Raw genomic sequence first — 22,910 nt, forward strand, 5'->3', positions numbered from 1 at the left:
CCTAATGGCCCGATAACTCTGGGATAAAAGCGCTGGGGGAGCTGGCTGTGAGGAGCCCAATGACTCTGCTGGGGGAGCTGGCTGTGAGGAGCCCAATGAGTGCGGATAAAAGCGCTGGGGGAGCTGGCTGTGAGGAGCCCAATGAGTGCGGATAAAATCGCTGGGGGAGCTGGCTGTGAGGAGCCCAATGAGTGCGGATAAAAGCGCTGGGGGAGCTGGCTGTGAGGAGCCCAATGAGTGCGGATAAAAGCGCTGGGGGAGCTGGCTGTGAGGAGCCCAATGAGTGCGGATAAAAGCACTGGGGGAGCTGGCTGTGAGGAGCCCAATGAGTGCGGATAAAAGCGCTGGGGGAGCTGGCTGTGAGGAGCCCAGCCTGGGCACGGAGCCCCCCCAGAGTGCTCCCAGCATTATCCCTTAAGTGCTCGTTTAAGCTGCCTTGGAAATGCACCTGCTCGCTGGAGAAACGCAATTAGGCCTCAAGAGCGGGTGATGTTCACACGTTAGGGATCATCCTTAAAGATGACAGGAGACTGCAGCGCTCTGGATTCCCTCTGCGTCATTCCAGGAACTGCCAGGCCCCAGATCTGCATGCCTTTCCCTGCCAGTGAGCCATGGCAGCACAGCAGCACCTCCAGTGACTCACAGAACCCCAGGCTGGCTGGAACAGAGCCTACAGACATCCAGGGGCAGGGACAGCTCCCACCTGGGGAATGCTCCAAGCCTGCTCTGCACAGCTCTGGGGTGGGAAGGAGCAAATCCCTCCCTCCCCACGTGGTGGCCTGGTGGGGCCTTTGGGGCTCAGGTGTCACAGGAGCAACCTCTGAGCCCGGGGATCAAAGGCTGTGTGTGTGGAGATGATCCCTCTCTGGACAGACAATCCATCTCCAGAGTCATGGCAAGGATGCTCATCAGCCAGGCCAATGGACTCAGATTAAATAACCTCTTCCTGGCACTTAGTGCTGAGCACAAATTTAGCAGGAAGACAAAAGGCAGGTTTTAGACCTGGTCCAAATTTCCAAATTTCTGCCTGTAGAGCAAATCCCTGTGCTCTACAGGCAGAAGTAGGGCATGAAATGCTGAGTGACAGCCAAATCCCTCACCCAGGTTGTGCTGCTGGAGACAAGTACTTCCACAGTGCACGAGAGACACAGCACGGCCCATACATCCTCAGAAATTTGCTCCTGGAAACACAAAAAACCCATGGCCAAGCAGGAAAGCAGGTGGAGAGTGAGCCCTGCAGAAAGAGAGAGGGAAGGAAAAGTGCTTCCACAATGTCAGAGACTGTTGTGGATTCAAATATGACATTGCCCAAGTTCTGCCAGGCTCACACAGCCAATCCCCACTCAAAGGTAACCCAGCAAAGCCTGCACTGAGGTTCCAGAAGGGCAGAAGCACCATCACTGCTCTGCTCCACACTGCCCACCTTCCATTGGGCTGGGCTTGCATCCTGCTCTCCCCCATCACTAATGGATCAGCTCAAGTATCCAACATCTCCAATCCCTGCTCTAGAAGATAATCAATCCAGCACTTAATTAGCAACATCAGCAAGGAGCTGCCCAGAGACCGCTAACAGGGAACAGAATAAATTATCCATCAGGTGGGATCCCACACCAGGGCAAACCCCTCATTCAGTCCTTTCAGAGGGTGTCACTCACCCCAACCTGACACCAGAGGGGCAGAGACCTTCACACACCAGCATGAAGAGCTCTTACAAGGACACACAGCTCAGTTATTTCCTTAAAAGAACTTTAATTGGAATTCCATCCTTATGGCAAACGACACACAGAAGGAGTATCCAAATTTGCTGTGTTACATCAAATGGAAGTCCTTGGTCAATGTGAAATGCATATGTTGGGCCAAAAGCAAGGATCTGTACACGTGTGGCATTAACAGAACCAAAGGAGCTGCTCTGGCCTGCAGCTTGCACTCCAAGGTGATGGTGGTGGGAAGGGAGAACTCACTGAGCTTCCAGCTTCCACTGAGCTCAGCTGTGCCATCCTCCTCCCAGGGGACAGCAGGAGGCCAGCTCGGACACCACCCACACCCCTCTGGTGCCACAGCACCTTCTCTGAAATGCAGCGAGGACCCAGGGACAGGTTAAAAACAGACTCAAAAAGAAAAATTCACTCAACAATGAAAAAATAAGCTGAACTGCAGAGTGTTAAAGCAGGAAAACAAGCTCACCCCTTTCCCTCCCATTTCTTCCCTCAGGACACCATGGGCTGTTCCTAACTCCAATTTCCAGTTGACATCCTGAGGCCAGAGCTCCACAGTGCTGGGTGAGCTGCAAACTCAGAGGGACACAGCACTGACAGGGCTCAGGAAGGCACCTGCACCATGGATCCATCTCTCCTCAGGGCACACACTCACCCAACCTGCTGGCCATCGGCCTGGGAGATGAGGAACCCCTCAGAAACCTTGAGAAAACCACCCTCTGACAGCAAACAGCACCACCAGCTCTGTGAGACTGGCTCCATCTGATAAGAGCTGGAAAATTAAGTGATTTCCACATGATGCTGTAATAGCAGCAACAGAGTAATTATCCCGCTTGTGGTTAGAACACTCAAAAGTGAATTTTAAGTACCTTTTATTACAGGGGACAAATGTAATGCCTCAGAATCAGTGCCAGCTAGTACTGACAGGACTCTCCAGTATGAAAATGAAAAGCCAGCTGTATTTATAATACCACAAGGTTCATATGATGTTAACCTCTGCTTTCCACACTTGTAAATGTGGTGGTCACAGCCCAGACCACCTGAAGGTCCACGTTCCCCCCAGCTGTGAGGAAACAGGAGTGGGCAGGAAGATTTGACAGACCAGACTGCTTTGCACTGATCCCAAAGTCACACAGAGGAGTGAAACAGAGGAAGTTCTTTATCAAGGAGAGGTGTAAGGCCAGTGTTCCCAGACATCCTGGACATTTGTGCTCCTTTTCCCTGCCCAGGCAGCGAGCAGAGCCCAGGGGCAGGGAGAGGAGGGAGAAGAGAAGCTCCTGGCTCCCTGCCACTGAAACAGGCACAGGCATGAGGGGTCAAGGAAGACTTTCTGTGGGGAACAGGGTGCTGCAGGAGGTTCTGGCATTAGAGGAATCTCAGTCTGTCTCACCCTGGGAAGCAGGTATGGCAGTGGAGCAAGCAGCTCTTCAGAGGTATTTGGGATTTACAGCACTCCATGGGTGCTCAACACGGGATCCATCCGTTCCTTTGGTACCCCATCCTTGATTCCAACAATAAACCAGAAGGGGACAGACCCCTGATACACCACAGGAGGCCTCTTCTCTCTTTAAACACCCTGTGCCCAAAGGACCTGAGGTGCAAACTGCTGAGCAGATCAGCCGGGCTGAGCAGCACAGCATCTGCTTTCCCAGCCACCAGCAGTTCCAGGAACCAGCCTGCAGTGCCCAGGTCCTGGCATTTCAGTGCTAAGGACATCAAGTAAACGGGTGCCCAAGGAGGTGCCAGCAGGCTGCCCCACGAAGGGCTCAGTGCCACGGTCACAGCTTTGCTCCTGCCCCGCAGGCAGGCAGGCAGGCAGGCAGGCAGGAGGGGACCCTGTGCCCCGGGGGGCACACCCGGTGCCAGGGCCCTGCCAGCACGGCCCTGCTGGGGGCTGGCAGCCTCTGTGCTCAGGCATCTGCAGCGTGAAAGCCAAACCACTCCTGACCGATCGTCTCCGTCTGAACAACAGCAATCAAGCCAGGTCGATCCTACCTACGGCACTCCATAGGTACCCCACAAAACCACAGCACTGTGGCACAGTAGAAAGCACAGAGTGGATCTATACACCTCCTGGAGAACAAGCCTGACTTCCTACATTTACTTCACCAAACAGAAAAAAGCCCTTTTTAAATAAAAATAAAAAGAATTTAAAACCCCATTCTGCTTAACAGATAAGCCAACATGTTTCCACACATGCTCCTGCTAGACTTGAAACACGCAGTTTCGATGGAGCAAATTCTCCAGTATCACCCAAGCAGGCTAATTCCTTTCAATTTATCCTCTTCAAATACTTTTCTGCAGATAATGAAAATGTTTTTCCAGAAAATGTAAACAAGTTTTGTGTGTTCTACTATCCCAGCTAAGCTTTCACAGGAAGTTTCCGGCAGGAGAAAACCAAAACAAAACAAAGCCTTATCTTTATGCTCTAAAAAAAAAATTAAAAATTATAAATATACACATACACAGCTTATTAAAAAGCACTAGAAGTAACCTGATCTCCAAAGTCTCCAAAGCCAGCTGCAAAGTCCCTCTCAGAACAGACAACAGACTGTGCTGGTCACACTGCACCTCAAGCAAAACCAAAATCAGTGCACCTTCAACCTGGCCAAGTTAATGAGCTCCTGACCACCCTGCACACAATAAATCCCTGCATAGAAATAGAAGCTAACTGTAAAAAAGCTGTGTAGGATTTTCAGTGTGTCCTACTGGGCTCACAATAAGTCCCATCGGGGTCGGATGACAGGAGATCTCCTCACACCTGACAGGATAAATGCCCTGATCTCCCTACTTCCTACAACTCTCCTCAACCAAAGGAAACTCCAGAAGGTGCCCCCAGCCAGGCTGTGCGTGCTGCAGGGCCACAGCAGCCCTGGGCTGTCCCGAGGGCCGCTGGCTGCTCACAGGGGCTGGCTGCTGAAGAACGCCTTGGTCTCCCGGCACACGGGGTTGACGCACAGCGGGCAGCACAGCGTCAGCTGCCGGGAGCACACCTCGTTGGACTGCAGGTGGGAGCACACCAGGTCTGCCAGGGCCTGTGGGGAGGGGGGAGAGGTCAGAGGGAGCAAATCCAGCTGTGCAATCCCCCCAGCCCAACCCGGGCACCCCGCGTCCCCTCCTGACCAAACCGCACAAACTGCGGCACAAGGAACCCCTCCGTGCTGGGCACATCAGCTACACGGGGTTCCATTGCTGCTCTGAAACTCAAAATGCCTTAAAACCACCTGAAAACATCCACACCCAGCAGAAAACACAACTGCAAACCTGTACAGCCACTGCAACATAGCACATACCTTGGAGAACAGTGGATTTCCATTGAGAGACTCCGCTCTTCTGATGTTTTCAACTCCACACTGAATCAAAAACAAGAAGGAAAAAGTTAAACCTGTTCTGATCCTTCACTGAGTAGCCTCCAAAATCTTCCCACATCATTCAGAAGTCACCCCAAAATGAGTGGATTAAATGCAGCATCACAGCAAAAATTACTATGGGGCAACATTACATTGTGTTGTCATTCATTCACTGAATGAATGAAAATGACTCATTGTTTTTGAGCAATATTTGTAATGGTTTAAACACCTAAATCTAGAAAGACAAACTCCCACCTGTTTTGTGGTTAAGCCAGTTCTGGTTAATTTTTGATTTATGGGAAAATAAAGCTAACCCCAAATAATATTGCAAGAAGCAACTACAAAGCAAATTGGAACGCAGGAGTAATAATTTCAGAGCAGGGACCAAGCGCACAGAGCACTGACCTCATTGGCCAAAACCTGGGCATACTCGATGTCCAGCTCATACAGAGTCTCAATGTGGTCACTGGTAAATGCTATTGGGACCAGCAGCATGTTCTTCTTTCCTCTCTGGCACAGGCCCTTAATGGTCTCGTCTGTCTGGGGACCAAGCCAGGGCATTGGTCCAACCTGGAACAAAAAGGCAGAAATAAAGGGAAAACGCTCATTAAATCATTCTTACAAAGAGCACCCACATTTCCTCAGGCAGCATGACAGAGCAGGTTATGGATGGGATACAAACAGTTATTTTTTATTTCCCTGCTTCTGGTTGTACTTCTCACTCTCTCCATGGAATGTTTAATGAAGACACACTTCCCACCATTACATCTCAAAGGAACAGAACCTGGGCTGGCCTGAACAAGACTGAAGAAAATAATAAATAAGGTGTATTTTTTCCAGTCCAGTGAGACTCTGCACAGGCTTTACCTGCTCAGCTCCCCCGAGCACTTACCTTGGACTGCCACACCAGCCTGTAAGGGTTGGAGTAGTTGAGCTTCTCCATGACCCTCTGGACAGTAGCTCCCACTTCCTGAGGGTAGGGATCACCACGGTTCACCACCTGCACCCGAGCACAGCACACCTTTGGCACGGTGAACACCCTGGGAAGGACCAGGCCTGCCTGGCACTCCCACACTGTGTGCCCACACCCTGCCCTGGGTAACTCACAGACATGGGCAGCGAGTGGGCTGAGAAGAGGATGACCACCTCTTTCCTTTTGTCTGGTGGGAACAGGTTCAGCTCCTTCTGGATGTGATCGGCAAAGCACTGCTCAGGGAAACACAAACAAACCCTGAGTGGGGAACACTGCAGGCAGCTCCCATGTCCCTGCTGCCTCGAGCACTCCCAAATTCCCCCAGTGTGCACCACACTCAGTGTGTCAGGAAAGTCACCAGCACTCCCATGTCCCTGCAGCCTCGAGCACTCCCAAATTCCCCCAGTGTGCACCACACTCAGGCAGTGTGTCAGCAGAGTCACCAGCACAGGCAGCTCCCAGGTCCCTGCCTGCCCTCGGTGCTTTCTCACCTGCTTAGCACACCACAGAAACTGCAAACCCCCACGAAAGCTCCCTCATGAAGACCAAAGAGCCATTTTCTCTGGAAAGAGAGCAGCACGAAGGCTTCCCTTCACTGCTCCTGCCACAGCTAGGAATTACCCTGTGCTGCCAGAGGGGAATCTGACAAACCAACACAATCTCTGTGTGTGCTGGCCACAGAGGTGCTCTGAGCAGGAATTTGGACTAATGGCCTGCAGAGGTTCCTTCCAGCCACCACCATTAGGGTAACATCCCCAGCTTTTAAATCAGGAGGTGCACAGTGGTTGCTTTCACACATTATCCTGCCAAAGCATGGGGCATGAAATAACTCTCCTCCTGTAATTTCAGACATGGTAGACAAGACCCATTTCATCACACAGCTAAAATGTACCCTCAGATTGAAGCCTTCCTGTTATCCTCCCTCAGTATTTGTTTCTGTATTTCAAAGGAAAATGTATAACTTCAGATCCACACCTGAATGAGAAGGGGATGTGTGGGCCATCGGTCAATTATGCTCCACTTCATCTTGGGCTTCTCCCCTCTCTGGTTATAGTAGCGATAAATGGCATTTAAACTGCTTCCTGAAACAGAGGATTCGCAACACACGTTCAGCCAGGCCACCAGCAAGCTGTCAGACTGGAACAGCTCGGCAGCAAGCTATAATCATATTTTAAAATGCTGCCTAATTAAAACCCAGCCGTAAATCAGAGCTGAGTGTCTCCAGTGGGAACAATTACACCCCAGCTCACACAGCACTGCAGCCTGGCCAGAGCTCCCATGGCTCCCACAGGCCCAGGGCTCACCTGTGGTGGAGCAGCTGTACTGGGGGTACTGGGTGAAGGCGATGGCCCTCTGGATGCCGTCCCTCTCCATCTGCTCCACGGCCTCCTCGGTCAGCGGGTGCACGTAGCGGAACCCGATGTAGTACTTGTGAGGGGCTGCACACACACGGCAGGACAGGGACAGGGAGAAACACAGAAACACATTGTTACACGTCACACACACAGGAACAGCGGGCTGGACTGCTGAAATTAACCTGCTGGTATTTCCTGACATTAACCTGCTGGTATTTTCTGGCTGCTTTGGTAAAGCTCTGTCATGTAAGCACATTTCTGGTACCTCACTGGGCTGTGATTAGAATTTAAAAGTGATTTATAGTATGGTTTGCTTCTGCAGGAACATCACTAGCCTGCTTCTCCTGCACTTAGCAGAGGCACAGTTCCCAGCCTGGACAGAGCGCCGGTGTCTCACAGGGCAACTCCTGATTTTAAGGACATAAAGGTAAAACAGTGTCACTAGCAGAAGCTAAATGAAGACCCCGATGCCCTCACAGCTCCAGCTGCCCTCCCTGCCCTGCACGCCTGCTCTGATGGCACCCAAGCAGCAGAGCAGTGAATCAGGTACACGCACTCTCCCATCCTGAATTTGGAGGGCTTTCATAAAAAGCTGCATGGCTTTAACACCTAATTCTGGCAGCAATGTGATTCCCCCTGAGGAGATCTCAGGTTCCTCCATTTTTTATCTCCAATCTTTTGGGTGCCAGCTTTGGGAGCATGGCTTGGTTAGGGACGGGAAGCAGGCAGGGAAGGTTTGCTGGTTTGTTTTTTTAAGTGGAGGACAGAGGTTCTTATGAGAACAAAAGCAAAGTTTCTTTGTCAGGGTTTCCGGGTCAGTGGCTCTGAACTAACATTTATCAGGTTTCTGAAGGAAGCAGATGTCCCGTGCTTGGGCTCCACTCCGTACACTTGTGCAGGATTCAGAAACAGGTTTATTCAGCCCCAGCTCTCTGCAGGAGGCAGGGGAGCTCCCAGCTGGGAGCAGCAGCAAATAAAGACCCAACTTCAGGAGCCCTTGAGCCAGTAACCCCATTAACATCTCTCAGTGGCACTAAAGACAGCAGTTTGACCGACCACAGCAGGGACTGGAGGAGTTTAACCTGGCAAAGGACATTTTGGGAAGAACGCGGCCAGCCTGAAAGCAATGCCCTCCCAGTGCCAGGTTTTGTCCAGGGCATGGGCAGCAAAGAGAGGTGTTGGTGTCTGTGCACAGGCTGTTTAAATAATAGTGCTCTGCACATTCTATTGTTAAAGTGCAGCTGCTGTCAAGTCAAAAAGGAGCCTCCAGAGGACTTATCAGGTGGGAGAGGTGCCCAGAGAAGGGTGTGACTGCACAGAGAGTGGTCACCAAACAAAAGCAAGTGGGAGCGGGACACTGGGAAAAGCAGATAAACCTTCCAAGCCTTATCTGCAGAACCTGCTGCAAGGCTGACCCTTCAGGGCTCCTGCTCCAAGAGCACTCCTGCCTCGGATAACACAGCAGGCCTCAGGCTCTGACTGCACCTGCAGGGACCCCAGCTCAAACTGATGCTATCAGGCACAGTGGCACAGGCTATCCCATACCAGCCATCCCTGCTGGGAGGGATTCTGTGACACAGAGACAGGGAAAGGAGGCTGTACTCATCTTTGAAGGTTTTCCATCACGAAGGACTGGCAAAGAGAGCCTCTCCTTCCCTGCCAGCCAAGCTGCCCAGCCTTATCTCCTGCTGTGTCCCCGGGTGGGGCTCACTGCTATCGCTCAGCCTGCCCTCCAGTGCCCATCTACAAAGCCTTGTCTTTGCTCCAGCTGTGCTCCTCTCAGCCCTGCAGCAGCTGCTGGGAACCCCCTCCCACGCCCACCTTGGTGCTCACATGAAATACATTCCCCTTTCCTCCCCTCTAGGCCTCAGCCACTTGTCCTCAGTGCAGGCCTCCTCAGGCCCAAGCAGGGCTCACAGGGCAAGGCACGGTGCCTGGCAGTGCCACACACCGAGGAACACTCCTGGCACCTGAAAATAACACACTTAGTCTGCCACAGCCATCTTCTCATGGTCACAGGAGAGACAGAGGTGGCTCCCCGAGCCCAGCCTTCCTTCCATAACAACCTCACAATGAATGGAATCCCTCCTGCACTGTCTTTGCCATGGGATTTCCCAGCAGGGAGGGAACGCACACCGCCCCACAAGGAAACCAGGCAGCCAAAGCTGCTTTGCAGCAAACGGTCCCAAGCCAGAGAGCAGAAGCAGCCCGTGGGGGCTGAGCAGAGCAGTACCAGTGCCAGGAGACATGCTGTCCAGCAGCTTCACCATGCCCTCTCCCTGCAGCGCCGTCCACTTCTTGATGGGGGAGCCGCCGCCGATGCGGCTGTACTGCTCCTGGATCTTGGGCGTGCGGCGCCTGGCGATCAGCGGGGCCAGCTTGCTGCAGCGGGAGAGGGGCGTGTTAGCAGACAGCCCAAACCCCCTCCCGAGCTCTGCCCTGCAGCCTTGGCCTGGCAATCTCTGCCAAATGCAGCACGGCTTGTGTGGTGCTCTGCTCCACCCCCCTTCCCACACCTCGGCCTGCAGCTAACAGAGAACAGCCATGGCAGGCCCAATCCAGAGGGTCCCAGCACTGTCCCCTGCCCTGACTGCTCCCAGGAGGAAGCACTCTCGAGGAGTGCTGCCCTCCACAGAAGTAAATAGTTACAGCAACACCCAACACCGCCTGTACCACGGAGATCCCAGTGCTCCTCACTTCTGAACGGGAAGGGTCATCAGATCCCTGTCCAGGAAGAGACGCAGCAGGAAATCGTGGACATCGTCCAGCCGCTCTGGGCCTCCCATGTTCAACATCAAGATCCCTGTCTTAGGTTTCCTAGGAAAACAAGAGAGATTCCAAATCCTAGTGACCCACTGCTTGTATTTTTATTACAATGACAAAACAACCAGCTCATCCTCCCACATTTGCCTTTTGCAAAGGCAGCTCCTATCCCAAGGCTCCTCCTGCTTATGTAAACACTTGCACTAGAAACAGGAACGGCCAGACACAAGTATCTACATGATCTTTGCTTTTTTAAAAGGAAACCACTTTGTAACACAGACTTTAGCTGGAAACACACTAAGAAAGCTGTCTCACAGCTGCTGGCTCTAAGCGAGGTTATAAAACAGGGTCTCAGCTGTGCATTCCAGCCAAACCAAGCAGCAGCTTCCCCGGAAAGCAAATGAGCCACTCACACAAGTCTTTGTCTTTGTACTGTGGGGACACATCTCATCTCCTGCAGCACTGACAGCAGCAAGGAGCCTTTCTACACACCAACTCATTGCAGTTGTGTTTGAGTTGGGTTTTACCAGAATGGATTTTCTATCTGGGTGCAGGTCTGGCACACTGTCGTAAGGATCATGTCCCACAGGGCACAGCAGCACGGACGGTGGTATCAGCATTTACAGAATGGCTGCTGATCACAACTCTCGCCCAATTTCCCCATGGAATTGTTTGCCCTGCCCAAGGGAGCCCAGAGACCAGTCTCTCAGTTCCCCAGCAGATGGTTCAGGTTGCACAGGGAGCTTTGCCCTTTTGTTAAGGCCAAAGTCTCACAACAGGGCACTGAGAGGAGCCCAGACCTGCCCCAATGTTTCGGGACCTCAGCTTCCATTCCCTGTCTGCTACATATCAGAAGGAATGAGACCCAGGAAGCAGGATGACAATGAACAGTGACAATAATGAATGTCCCTGCACTGCTCAGGCCTGATGTGGGCCTGGCTCAGGGGCTGTGCAGGAGCAGGGCTGTCCCTGCCCAGCAGTGTGAGTGCAGGCAGGCAGATACACAATCACACACACACACACAGAGCAGCCCAGCCTGGCTATCGGGACAGGCAGGGCCCGCACACACACACAGGGCACCCACACCTCATACACACCCACACACAGACCCACCGCTCCTGGGGCTGCTCCTGCAGCCGGGCGCTCTCCGTCACCGCCGCCGCCGTGGCCTGGCCTCTCCATCGCAGCGGCACCCGCAGCTGGCTGCAGCTCCTCAGCACTGCGGAGACACAGCCCTGTCAGTGCTGATCCCCCCGGCACAGCACACAAACCCCCAGCACGGGCAGTGCTGATCCCCCCGGCACAGCACACAAACCCCCAGCACGGGCAGCTGCCCCAGGCACAGCACACAAACCCCCAGCACGGGCAGTGCTGATCCCCCAGGCACAGCACACAAACCCCCAGCACGGGCAGCTGCCCCAGGCACAGCACACAAACCCCCCAGCACACCAAAATCCAAAGCAAAGCCTTGCTCATCTGTGAGTTCCAATCATAACTCCAAAACACCCGGTGGAAACAAGGGGCTGACCCTGAGGAATAAGCGTCAGACTGTGTCACTCCTCCTGTGGGTCAGACACACCTGGGCTAATCCCAGACAGGACAGGATTTCCACACCATGTCTACAATGCAGGTTAGACATCTGCTCCTGTTTGAATGCTGAGCAGCAACTCCAGACTCCATGTACAAGTCTGCACACATCCCCCTCCCTCTCCAGCTCCCTGGAGCCCCTTTAGCTACCGGAAAAGGCTCTGAGGTCTCCCTGGATCCTTCTTTCCTCCACACTAAACACCCCCAGCTCTCCCAGGCTGGCTTCAGAGCAGAGGGGCTCCAGCCCTGGAGCATCTCCATGGCTTTCTCTGGACTCACTTCAGCATCTCCTTATTCAGCCCTGAAGCTAAACACAACAAGGTTATCCTTAAGGCTCCTTCCAACCCATATTCCATACAGCTCCATACAATTCCATGCTGCTTACAGCCTGCCTTTTCAAAGGCACACTTCGTTCTCCTCAGGAGTTCATCGTCATTACATGGTATTCTTTTAGCACAGAAATAGTGTGAATTGCTCATGGTGAAAAAAAAATAAGGCTAAATTCTGCATCCCCGTCTCTCCGGCAATTGTTCAGTGCGACATTTCCCCTGCCAGACCACGGGAGCTCAGCAGCAATTCAGCCCCAACAGCACAGAGCTCCTCAGCAGCCGACCCACCCGCTGGGAAGAGCATCTTACAGCTCACAGCTCTCTAATAACCTCCTGAACAGATGCTGAACGGCCTCAAAACCTGCTGAAATCAATGGCAACAAAACGCATCCTGCAAATCCAGCCTCTTACACGGGATCACGAGTGCCTAGCCATGGATGCCTGCATCTGCACTGATACAAAAGGCTGCAAACTAAAGAACTTCAAGCATTGCTGATGCCTGAAAGGTCCTTTTCAAATAATCATTTTTTACTTCCAGTTCTGGGGTTATTGCTTTCTGACACGCTGGCACTATATGCCAGTTACAGAGAACAATAAAAAGGGAAGTTTCAATGGCTGCATTGATACTTCTGCCCTGTAAGAACTCTTGTTCCTGGTCCAGAGGGTGGCTGGGCACCGATCAGGCTCCCCAGGGCATGGTCACAGCCCCGAGGCTGCCAGAGCTCCAGGAGCGCTTGGATAACGCTCTCAGGCACAGGGTGGCATTGCTGGGTGTCCGGTGCAGGGCCAGGAGCTGAATCAATGACCAGGAGTCCCTTCCAACCCAGGACACCTTGCAAGCGTCTGACTTAGGCTGAGGTTTAGGCACGTTTCCATCTGCATCGTGAAGGACAGCGCAGAGTGAGACGTGCAACGAGTACGATCCCAGCTTGATGGAGCATCGATAAAAGTGCTCTTTCACATGTTTTAAAAGCGGCACTACGGTATCAAAGTCGAAAGCGAGCAGCGGGGTGGGTAAGCCCAAAGTGCCTCCGGGCAGGGACACAGCGAGAGCTGCGCGGCCGGAGGGCAGCGCTGAGTCCGGGCTCACAGCCCGCACCGGCCGGCAGCGACCGGCACCGGCAGCATCCCCGCACCAACCCCTTCAGACAGACGGGAGAGCGGCTGTTTCAGAGCGCGGGTCCGCGGCAGGCACCAGATAGAACCGCACAAAAAAGCGGCTGTTTCGGAGCGCGGTTCCGCGGCGGGCAGCAGACAGAGCCGCACAGAAAAGCCGCACGGGAGAGCGGCGGGGCTGCGGCCGGGGCCGGGGCGCGCTGGCCTCGGCCGGACAGAGCCCTGCGGGCTGCCCGCGGAGACCCCGCGCCCGCGGCCCCCTCAGTGCAGTGGGGGGACGCCGCCATCACCGCGCGCAGCCCCGCGAAGCCCTCCCGCAGCCCCGGTAAGCCCGCCGGCCCCGCGGCCCCGCCGGCCCCAGCGCCGTCAGCGTTATGAAAGGCGCCTCTCGGGCGTTGTGTAACGCGGTGCCGCCGGTGCCGCGGCGCTCCCGCCCGTGCAGCGCCCGCGGTGTCCGGCCGACCCTCAGGCCACCCGCCGCCCCCGGCCCCCATTCCCGCCATCGCGGCGGCGCCCTCACACTCACGGTGACGCGCGGCAGCGGCGGCAGCGGCAGCCATCTTGGCCGCTCGCATTCCCTCAGACAGCCCCGCCGCCGCCCCTCGCCTCACACCGCCCCCGGCACCGCCCCGGCCCCGCCTCGGCACGCCCCGGCACCGCCCCGGCACCCGCACGGCCCAGGGGGCGGGCCGGGGACTGCAGGCCGCGGGCCCGGGGCGGGTGTCCCGCAGGGGGCGCTGCCCCGGCTCCCCTCAGTAGCCCCTGTGGAGTCTTACGGAATAAAGGCGAGTGAGCCCCGGTTTGAAGTGACACCCTAAACTGCAAAACGTTTTAAAACTGCAAAATCTTCTAAAAAGAGATTTAAAATGTTATTGTAAAAAGTGCAGGGGGCTTTCTCAGTGGGCGCCGCATGAGAGACGAGAGTTCGGCTCTGCACCCCTCAGACACAAGTGTGCAGGAGCACGGAGCTCAGCTGGTAAACTCCATTCCCAGTAGAAACTGAGGCACTGGAATTCAGGCACTGGAAAAGGCTGCCCAGGGAGATGGTGGAGTCACCATCCCTGGAGGTGTTTAAAAAGCATCTGGATCTGGCACTGGATGATGCGGTTTAGTGGTTTAGGAATTCCAGAGGTAGTGCTAAGTTGGTGGTTGGACTTGATGATTCTATGATAAGGATACTGCAATTGAAACACAGAGGAACAAACACCACAGCACTTATCCTGCACATGTGGGTGGCCTGCATCCCACGTCTCAGGAGGCCGAGGGCAGAGCCAGCTCTCGGTGCCAAAGGCTGGCAGCACCACGTGCTCCTCAAAAGTGCCCTACAAAGCAGGGCCAGGTAAACTTTAACACAAGTAAATATAAAATAGTGCATGTCAGGAGTGGTAATCTAATCAAAGCTAAAGCACAGTCACCCCAAAGCTGCCAGGGACATGGCTGAAAGGTCCTGAAACCAGTGCTGCCAGCCCAGTATACCAGTTCCTAATCCAATTACCAATCTCACTTTCTGGAGATACTGTGAAGGAAAATGAAAGTGAGGATGAGATCCAAGTTCTGATTACACATTTTTTCTCTTCTGCAGGCTTGTTTTCCCTGTCTAATAAAAATAAATGCAGGTTCTCCTGTGTTCCTAAGAGCTGAGCATCTTTCCCAGATCCCAGCCCACCTCTCTCCACCAGCTATGAGGGAATTGCACAGCAGTCTCTGGTAAGTTCCACAGCATCTTTCATCTGGTCACCTTTTAAGCTCCTTATCTGATCTGCCTCTTCCATGAGCACTTCTTAAGTCCTCAGGCCTTCCTCTAGCAGCTCCCCTGATAAGAAGGCCTTTAACCTTTATAAAGCAGCTCAGCCCTGTCAGGTTTAAGGACTGAGAACTCATCCCAAACAAGGGATGTTTTCCTGACACTCCTGCCTTCCCATCACTTCAGACAATAAAAGCAAAGTATTTTATAAAGTCTTTACCTGGTGCCAGAAGTCCAGGCTGCTCCCCCCAGCACTGCTGCCTTAGTCAGCACCACATTGATTGTCTCCAGCACATTTCACTGGGCAGCTGAGATGGTCCCTCCAAATTAGAAAAAAATCATGCTTTTAAGTTAATTAGTGGGGATTTTGTTTACAAAGGGAAAAAAAGCTCATGCCAGTTCTTGGGGTACGTTTACTGCACTTGGGTAAGCGGGGTTTTGTCCACACTGTATCAAGCAGCAAGCTCCACAGACTCAGTAAAACGAACAGGCATTCAAATACTGTCTTGCACACCAGCTTGTGTTGCCATAATTTATTGGTTGCTGATTTAGACCAGTTTATATAACATGCAAGATGAAGAAAACCGATCACTTATTACAAAAATGTGGGTATCCACAGCTCAACAATTCCAGGAGTGAATGGCAAATGCAGCCCAAGTCTCAGTGCAGGTGGCAAACGGTGCACCTACCTTTTTCATCTCTCTGGTAAAGGAATTGCTTTATGACTAGAAACAATACCAATGACTGAACACATGAAGTATTTCATTATCCCTATCTGATAAGTTCATTACAGCCAGGAGAGCTGCTCAGCTGTAGTAGCACAAGGGAATAGGGAGCTGCTCTATGAACACATCTCAGCACGACATGGGAAAGCCCTGCTGGCACTACAGTCTGAAAACCCAACGTGTTTCAGTTGCTATTCCTCGGGGTCTCAGTCAGTCACTCCTGGCTGCACACAGGGAACAAAAGGCACCACAACCCCCCCGTGCCCAGGAGCCACCAGACACGTGCAGCTGGGCGTGCATGGACCCATGGCAGCTCCACCCACAGCCTGGGGAAAGGGAGCAAAGCCTGCCTCGCCAGCCTCAGCACCGCTGAGCAACTATAAATAATCTGAAAGAACCCCAAAGGCCCAGCCCCAGCCCGCCCCCTCACAGTGGAGTCCAGTGCACTGTACTCACACCCTGCTACCGAATCAACTCAGAGAACCCCCATTTAAATCAGCAGGAACTAAAAATGTGCAGTGCCCAAGGAACTTATTCCTGTTTTTATCCTTTGTTCATGCCTCTCCATACTGGTCTCAGAGGGCACTCTTAGGGAATTCCAGGAGCTTGAACTCCTGACTTCCCCAACAAGAAACCCCAAGAGAAAAGAGATTAAAATGAAAGCAAATTTAAAAATAAAATGATCAAATGCCCAGCATATTTTAAGTCACAGAAATTAAAAGCAGAAGTGTATCTTGTTTTCTAAATCACAACTTATCAGGATCTTTGTTTTTTGATTACTCAAGAGCATAAATGCACCTAAACAATTTTTCTAAGGCTTTTTCCAGTTAATTACTAGTATATTGTTTTAAAAAAGAGGTTTTGTTTTTTTTTTCCTTTTCATATCCTAAACTGGTATTTGGATTAGCAACAGGTTTCAGGAAGTCTTGTTGTCAGACAGGCTGTAGTACAGCAGCGTGTATCATTCTTTCCCAAGCATCGGCTGCTCAGTTTTCCAGGAGTTCTTCCCAAGGATGGCTAAGGTTTGCAGCGCTGCACAAAGCGTGGATAGAGACAGACATCTCGGATATGGTGTCTGTTCAGGATCCAGGTCAGGAACCGCTCCAATCCCAAACCGTATCCTCCGTGAGGGCACGTACCATATTTTCTCTGTGAAATCCAGGGAGGGATATTACACATTTTCGAGTAAGTTGCAGCTGCAGTAACACCACCAGAAACAAAGCAGCCAAGCCCTGTAGAAGGGGAGAAGCCCCAAGTGCCGTCTGAGCCCAGCACAGGGTGCTGTACTGACCTGATCTGTGTACCAGTAGTAGGGCGTGGGATCGATGCCCTCTCTCTTGTAGCCCTCGAGCAGCTCCTCGCTGTCCCAGATGCGCATGGACCCGCCCACGATCTCACCCACGTTGGGCATCAGCACATCCACCTGCAGGGCACCACAGCACGGCCCACTTACAGCTAAGCCACCGCAGAGGGCACCAGACAGCCGTGCCAAGGCACCCACAACAAAACCCGGCAGGGATTCCCCAAGGGGTTCCTGCAGCACTCGTGCCCTCACACATCCCCATGCTCCAAGCTACCCCAGACAGCCGTGCCAAGGCACCTGCAGAAAAACCCGGCAGGGATTCCCCAAGGGGTTCCTGCAGCACTCGTGCCCTCACACCAAGCATGCTCCAAGCTACCCCAGCAGGTTAAAGGACTCACAGACTCGGTGAGGCGCGAGTCGTCGCTGCAGCGCTGCATGTAGAAGGACTTGATCTCTGCAGGGAAGCGGCACAGCAGGATGGGCTCGTTAATGGTGTCTGTCATCAGCCTCTCGGGAGCTTCGGGAATGTCCTAGGGTCAGAACAGGCTGTATTCTTATTCAGCACCACAACTACACCCATACACAAGTCCCACGTGAAGCGGGCGTGAAACGAGAGTTTCACACTGCACATGTCCATGCTTTCATCCTAATGTACCTAAACTCTTAAAACTTATTTTAGAAGAAATAAAAACCCACATGTCTGGGAAAAGAAAAATCTGTTCCATTAAAATCTAAGTCTCTCCAATATATGGGACAGAAAACCAAGGGGAAGAAAAATCCTGGCTATGCTGTCAAGTTCTCCTGAGCTCCTTCAAACAACTGTCTCACATGCTGGAGAAGTGTGGCCAGCGAATTGATGGCAGGTGACAACACAGGTTTCTATCCCAGTGCTGAAGGACATCAGATCAAAGCCCAACCCACAGCTGCATCCCTAGATGACATACCTCCCCAAACTCATAGTAAGTGCCATCTTCCTTCTTCACATCGTGCTCCTTGAGCCACTCGATGGCTTCAGCATAGTTCATGCGTCGGAAGGGACGCTTGGGGGGCTGGAAACCCTGGGGATAAGAGCAAACACAGGTGCAGGAGCACCATTTTAAAAGGGATACTTTTCTAGCTGATCAGCATGTCCATAACCTTTCCCAGCTCACAGGCCATCAAATCATCACTTAAATGAACAAATTAAGCTCAGTATTACAGAGTTAGAACCAAACACAACCATCTCAAGCCCAGTAAATCTCATAGATCACATGGGAGGAAAGATAAGGAAGTATTTCCAGAGCTTTAGGCTCATATTCCAGGGGAGGAACTGAAAGACTACTTGTTTCATCACTCCCTCATGCTCCATCAGCAAGCACCAGCCAGTCAATATCCAATCTCTGGGATGGAGGGTTTTATTCCACTGGCACAGCACACGCTTCCACAGATCCTGGCACGCTGCTGGCTTCTGGAGCACGCTAGCAGGGAACATCTTCCCTCACAGTTCCCTGCTTTGGTCTTTACCAGCCTTGCAGTTTTTTCATTCTTATTATGTTTAATATTCTTCTTGGCCTTACAAATAGCAAGTAAGCTCACTGCCATGCCCTGCATTTCCCAAAGGAATGTGCTGAGTAGGAAAGGCTTAAGGTCCTATTTTCTTGGCTGTTCCCATTGCTGTGCCTACCGGGTTGAGGTCGTACAGTAAGCTTGCTGCAGGTGATTTCAAGACTCTGTCTACGACATCACACACCAAGTTCTCCAGACGGTCCAACAAATCCTCAAAACTTATGAAAGGACATTCAGCTTCGATGTGAGTGTACCTGGAACAAAGCCACACCACTGCAAAGTCACATACCAGCAACACATCTTCAGCTACGAAACAAACTCATCTAAAAAACCCACAATCCAAACCCTTTTACTCCCACACCATAAAGGAAATCTAGTTGTTTAAAAAGAAACAAGGACAACTGTCCATACTCTGCCAAGTGCCTGCGGGTCCTGGACTGCTCAGCTCTGTAGGACTGAGCAATGCAGAAGACATCTCCCAGAGCTGGCAGGCAGGTCTCCAGGTAGAGCTGGGATGACTGGGTCAGGTATGCCTCTTCACCAAAGTAATCCAGCTTGAACAGGGTGGAGCCTCCCTCCACCTGCGTCTGCACCAAGGTAGGTGGTGTGACCTGCAGGAGAAGAGGGCTGTCACTGCTTGAGTGAAGAACTGAGCACACGGATGGGTCAGGGCACCAGAGCAGTCACCTGCTGACCAGGGAACACACACTTACTTCATAGTATCCGTTGGCAAAGAAGTGATCCCTGAAGGCCTGCACGACCATGGAGCGCACCTTGAAGATTTTGGACATGTTCTCACCTCGAATCATCATGTGCCTGTTGTTGAGCTGCACGTCCACCTCGGAGTCCTCGTTGAGCAGATTGTCAGCCCCTCCTGCCGGGGCCAGGCCGATGAGCTCCCAGTAATCACAGCTCAGCTCGTGGCCTCCTGGAGCCTGCCAGTGGGAGAGAAACCAACACTGGGGAAAAAGTCCCCTGCTTGCCCCTTTTCACAAGGGCTTGGAGTGATGGCACAAGGGGAAATGGTTTCCCACAGACTGAGGGCAGGGCAGATGGGATATCAGGAATTCTTCCCTGTGAGGGTGGGCCGGCCCTGGCACAGGGTGCCCCGAGCAGCTGTGGCTGCCTCACCCCTGGCAGTGTCCAAGGCCAGGCTGGATGTGGTTTGGAACACTCTGGGATGGTGTGAGGTGTCACTGCCACGGCAGCGGTGGCACTGGATGGGCCGTAAGGTCCCTCCACCCAAACAGGGTGACCGCGTTCTGCTCTCACTGGCGCCCCCGTGTGGTCACAGCCGCCTTCCACCCCGACAAGTGGCATTTGCAGCTCAACCTCTAAATTGAACTAAAATTATTTTATTCACTAAAATTTTCAGGGCATAAATGCAGATTTTCAAAGGTTAACCCACAGAATTTTACCAAAATGTGATTGAGGAGGCTCACATTACCTAACCTTGGGTCGAGCCTACAAACACACCTCAGTAAAAGAGATGTGAAAAAATTCTTAGCCTCACAAAATAAAAACTGAATAAACCTGTTAAGGAAAGTGAAACCATGCCATTTACTTAACACAGCTCTCCATGTTATAGTCTAGGAGTTGTCTATCAGTGGAAAATCGGTTCAGCAGAACAGTCCCACAGTTCACCTGTCTCACACTGGACAGCACAGCTTTGGGAGCTTTGTTCTTTCTCTAGCCCTAATTCCCTCTGGAATAATGCAATGATTCCTCCCACCTCTGCCTGTGCCTCCCTCAGGACACCAGGGACCTGTGAGGGAGGAGGAGAAGCCCGAGGAGCTCCTGTACCTGCTTGCCCTGGGGCAGGAGGTTCAGCGTGCCGTACACCACCACGCTGCTCTCCGTGGACAGCACCAGCCCGTTGTAGCACTGGCACTGCAGCGAGACAGAGGCACAGGTGAGCAAGATTTTATTCCTCACTTTGCTACAGCATCCACTGGAGTCACACATTAGCCCACAGTCACTTCTGAACAGCTCTCACACTGACAAACTGCAGTGACATACAATTTAACAGTAACACAACTGAGTCAGTAGGTTGAGGAGAAATAACATTTACATAAGAGAACACCAGATGAGGTACGAACTATTAAATTCATGACACAACATAATCATCACAACTTACCAGCTCATCAGAAAGGACACACTGAAGATACCCTGTGCCATCTCTCAAGACAATAAACATCAGATTTTTTCCTAGTTAAAAAGAGAAGGGATTTGGTTTCACTATGAGCAGTTGCTGGTTAGTTCCTCATTTGGCAGGACTAGCTTAAAACACAGAAGTTAAAGAAATTCTGCAGGACTAGCCTCCAAACTGAAAATCCCATCAGATTTGAACTAAGAAATGTGTGTATGTCCACACATTAGGGGCAACTGTCAGTGTTGCGGTGACCATGGAGATCAACCAAAGAAGGCACCTGACTGGTTTAAAATTTGAGGCCAGGTGCTGTCAGACTCATTCTGTGTCCAAATTTTGAAGGCCACTGTCCTTGTTCTAGCTCCCTGCACAGGCTAAACCATGCTTGTGCTTTACCTTGCCTCCGTAACCTGTGGATCCAGCCAAAAATCTTCACTCTCTGCCCCCTGTAAGCTTCCAGAGCATTGATCTTCACCTGCGAGGCAAGGAATAAAAGCCATTAAACAGGGGAGTGGTTCACCACCTCCTGGAGTTTATCCAGACCCCCACCAGAGCGGCACAGTCTCTGTGCTGGCCAGATGCCCTAGCACAGACCACGTGCCAAGGCACGGGATCATACTCACACACTTGGGCTCTGGAAGACTGGGATCATTCTTGATAACAACCTTCTTGGCTTCCTCCAGGTTCTTCTCTCTTCTCAGGAGATCTTCTGCCTGGTTGGAATAAAATTACTTATTAAATAGCTGTAACCAGGCCAGTTGTAAATAACATGTGAAACAGCAGCACCAGTAAGGAACAACATGCCACTTTTTTGGAGGGGCAGGAATGATGATGACACTGTAATGTTTTTGGAAAACAAAGGTGCTCTGCTCCTTTTGAAACCTACCTCCTTCTTCTCCTTAGCTTCATTTTTCATCTGCTCCCTGTGCCACAGCTTTTTGACATTCTTCATCTGTGATTTGGAAATGATGGCCCATCTCTAAAGAATTCAAGGAGAGAGCAAGAGACAGCAGATTACACTGTGTCCCTTCACACCAAGGTGCAGAAAACAATTCCCACTAGGAAACCCTTCAATGCCACAGCACCTCATTTTCTTTTTGGGAATCCACATAAATTGTAGGAAATGGCTCTTTTCCTGCTGTCATCAATGCCTAAAAAGGGGGAAAAATAACCAAAATGAGCCAAAATCATCCTTGTAGAGCCTGAGCAGGCACCTTGCTCCTGCTCAGGTTGCAAAAACAGGTATGAAACATTTAAAAATACAAGGGCCATCACTTGCCCCAGAACATACTCCACCCTGCCAAACAAAGCACAAAGTGTTTTCCACACTCACCTTCAACACGGTCTTGAATGGTTTCTTTTGTGTTCCATCACCAGTGGAGTCATTGCCCTCTCGTTCAGACACATACAGCTCTTCTGGGATACAGGACAAATACGGGCAATTACTCAAAAAAAAATTATGAGAAAGAAAATGGACACACACGGAGGTGTCCCTGCTCACTGCAGGGGGCCGGAAGAAGTGATCGTTAAAGGCCTCTTCCAACCCAACCGTTTCTAATATACCAAATCTTGCTGGTTATCAGCAGTAATAAACCTTCAAATGCACCACCTGGTCAGTCAAGATAACAATTAGATCCTATATTAATTTAAAAAACCAATCGATGCAGTGCGTTCGCTAAAATCTCTAGGGTTCCCGAGGTCCCGAACCCTCGGGAGCCACTGGCTGCACACGGGGACCCAGAAGGAGCAGCCCTTCCTTCCCAAAGGGCACAGCTTTGCGCAGGTAAGCAGGGCACGGGGCCTGGGGACCAGCCAGGACCCGAAGCGAGAAGCGCAGCGACCCCTCCCGTGCCCGGGGAGGGCCCGGCCCGGCCCGGCGCTGCGGCCGCTCCCGGTGCGCCCCCAGCGCAGCGCTGCGGGCCCGGCCCGCCGGGGCCCGGCACGGGCCGGGCTGCGAGGGATGGGAATGGGAACCGGGGTGCGGGGCCGAGCGCCCCGGGCTCTCACCGAGGGCCAGCGCCGCCGTCCTGCCCAGCACGTCCCCCGCCATGGCCGCGGCGCAGGAACTGCATCACGGGCGGGCTGAGCCAACGCGCCGCCGCCTTGCGTCAGCCAGCGCCGCCCTTCCGCCCCTCGCCTTCCGCGCTCGGGCGGGACAGAAGCGCCGCTCCTCCTCCCCGCCCGCGGCTGACACGTCGGCACGGGCCGGGCTAACCCCCGGACTCATGGCAAGGAAGCGCGCTATCGCATATTTAT

At 52.5% G+C, this 22,910-nt stretch overlaps 2 protein-coding genes across 5 annotated transcripts; both read right to left on the reverse strand.

Annotated features, from left to right (window-relative positions):
- Positions 1-1,729: 1,729 nt before the first annotated feature.
- Positions 1,730-15,322, reverse strand: FECH (ferrochelatase). Of its 2 annotated transcripts, none has more exons than XM_058823377.1 (11): positions 15,153-15,322; positions 11,270-11,375; positions 10,091-10,210; positions 9,627-9,775; positions 7,343-7,477; positions 7,014-7,120; positions 6,173-6,271; positions 5,958-6,065; positions 5,471-5,635; positions 5,009-5,068; positions 1,730-4,750 (listed from the first exon to the last, which is right to left on the reverse strand). In XM_058823377.1, exons 3-11 carry the CDS (start codon positions 10,186-10,188, stop codon positions 4,616-4,618), a joined length of 1,056 nt encoding a protein of 351 aa, XP_058679360.1. In that variant the 5' UTR covers positions 10,189-10,210; positions 11,270-11,375; positions 15,153-15,322; the 3' UTR covers positions 1,730-4,615. The 2 variants fall into 2 exon arrangements, with proteins under 2 accessions (XP_058679360.1, XP_058679359.1); XM_058823376.1 differs by lacking the exon at positions 15,153-15,322 and adding an exon at positions 13,715-13,795.
- An 849-nt stretch (positions 15,323-16,171) lies between these two features.
- On the reverse strand, positions 16,172-22,743 carry NARS1 (asparaginyl-tRNA synthetase 1). Of its 3 annotated transcripts, none has more exons than XM_058823490.1 (15): positions 22,662-22,743; positions 21,988-22,070; positions 21,740-21,805; positions 21,541-21,633; positions 21,278-21,367; positions 21,051-21,129; positions 20,643-20,713; positions 20,309-20,395; positions 19,219-19,440; positions 18,917-19,116; positions 18,624-18,759; positions 17,905-18,018; positions 17,359-17,490; positions 16,949-17,080; positions 16,172-16,806 (listed from the first exon to the last, which is right to left on the reverse strand). In XM_058823490.1, the coding sequence occupies exons 1-15, from the start codon at positions 22,702-22,704 to the stop codon at positions 16,675-16,677; spliced, it is 1,680 nt and encodes a 559-aa protein (XP_058679473.1). In that variant the 5' UTR covers positions 22,705-22,743; the 3' UTR covers positions 16,172-16,674. The 3 variants fall into 3 exon arrangements, with proteins under 3 accessions (XP_058679473.1, XP_058679474.1, XP_058679475.1); XM_058823491.1 differs by having other exon boundaries at positions 21,988-22,067; positions 22,662-22,715; XM_058823492.1 differs by lacking the exon at positions 20,309-20,395.
- Between the last annotated feature and the right edge of the window lie 167 nt (positions 22,744-22,910).

This window comes from Ammospiza caudacuta, chromosome Z (genome assembly GCF_027887145.1).
Source record: "Ammospiza caudacuta isolate bAmmCau1 chromosome Z, bAmmCau1.pri, whole genome shotgun sequence".
Taxonomy (NCBI): domain Eukaryota; kingdom Metazoa; phylum Chordata; class Aves; order Passeriformes; family Passerellidae; genus Ammospiza; species Ammospiza caudacuta.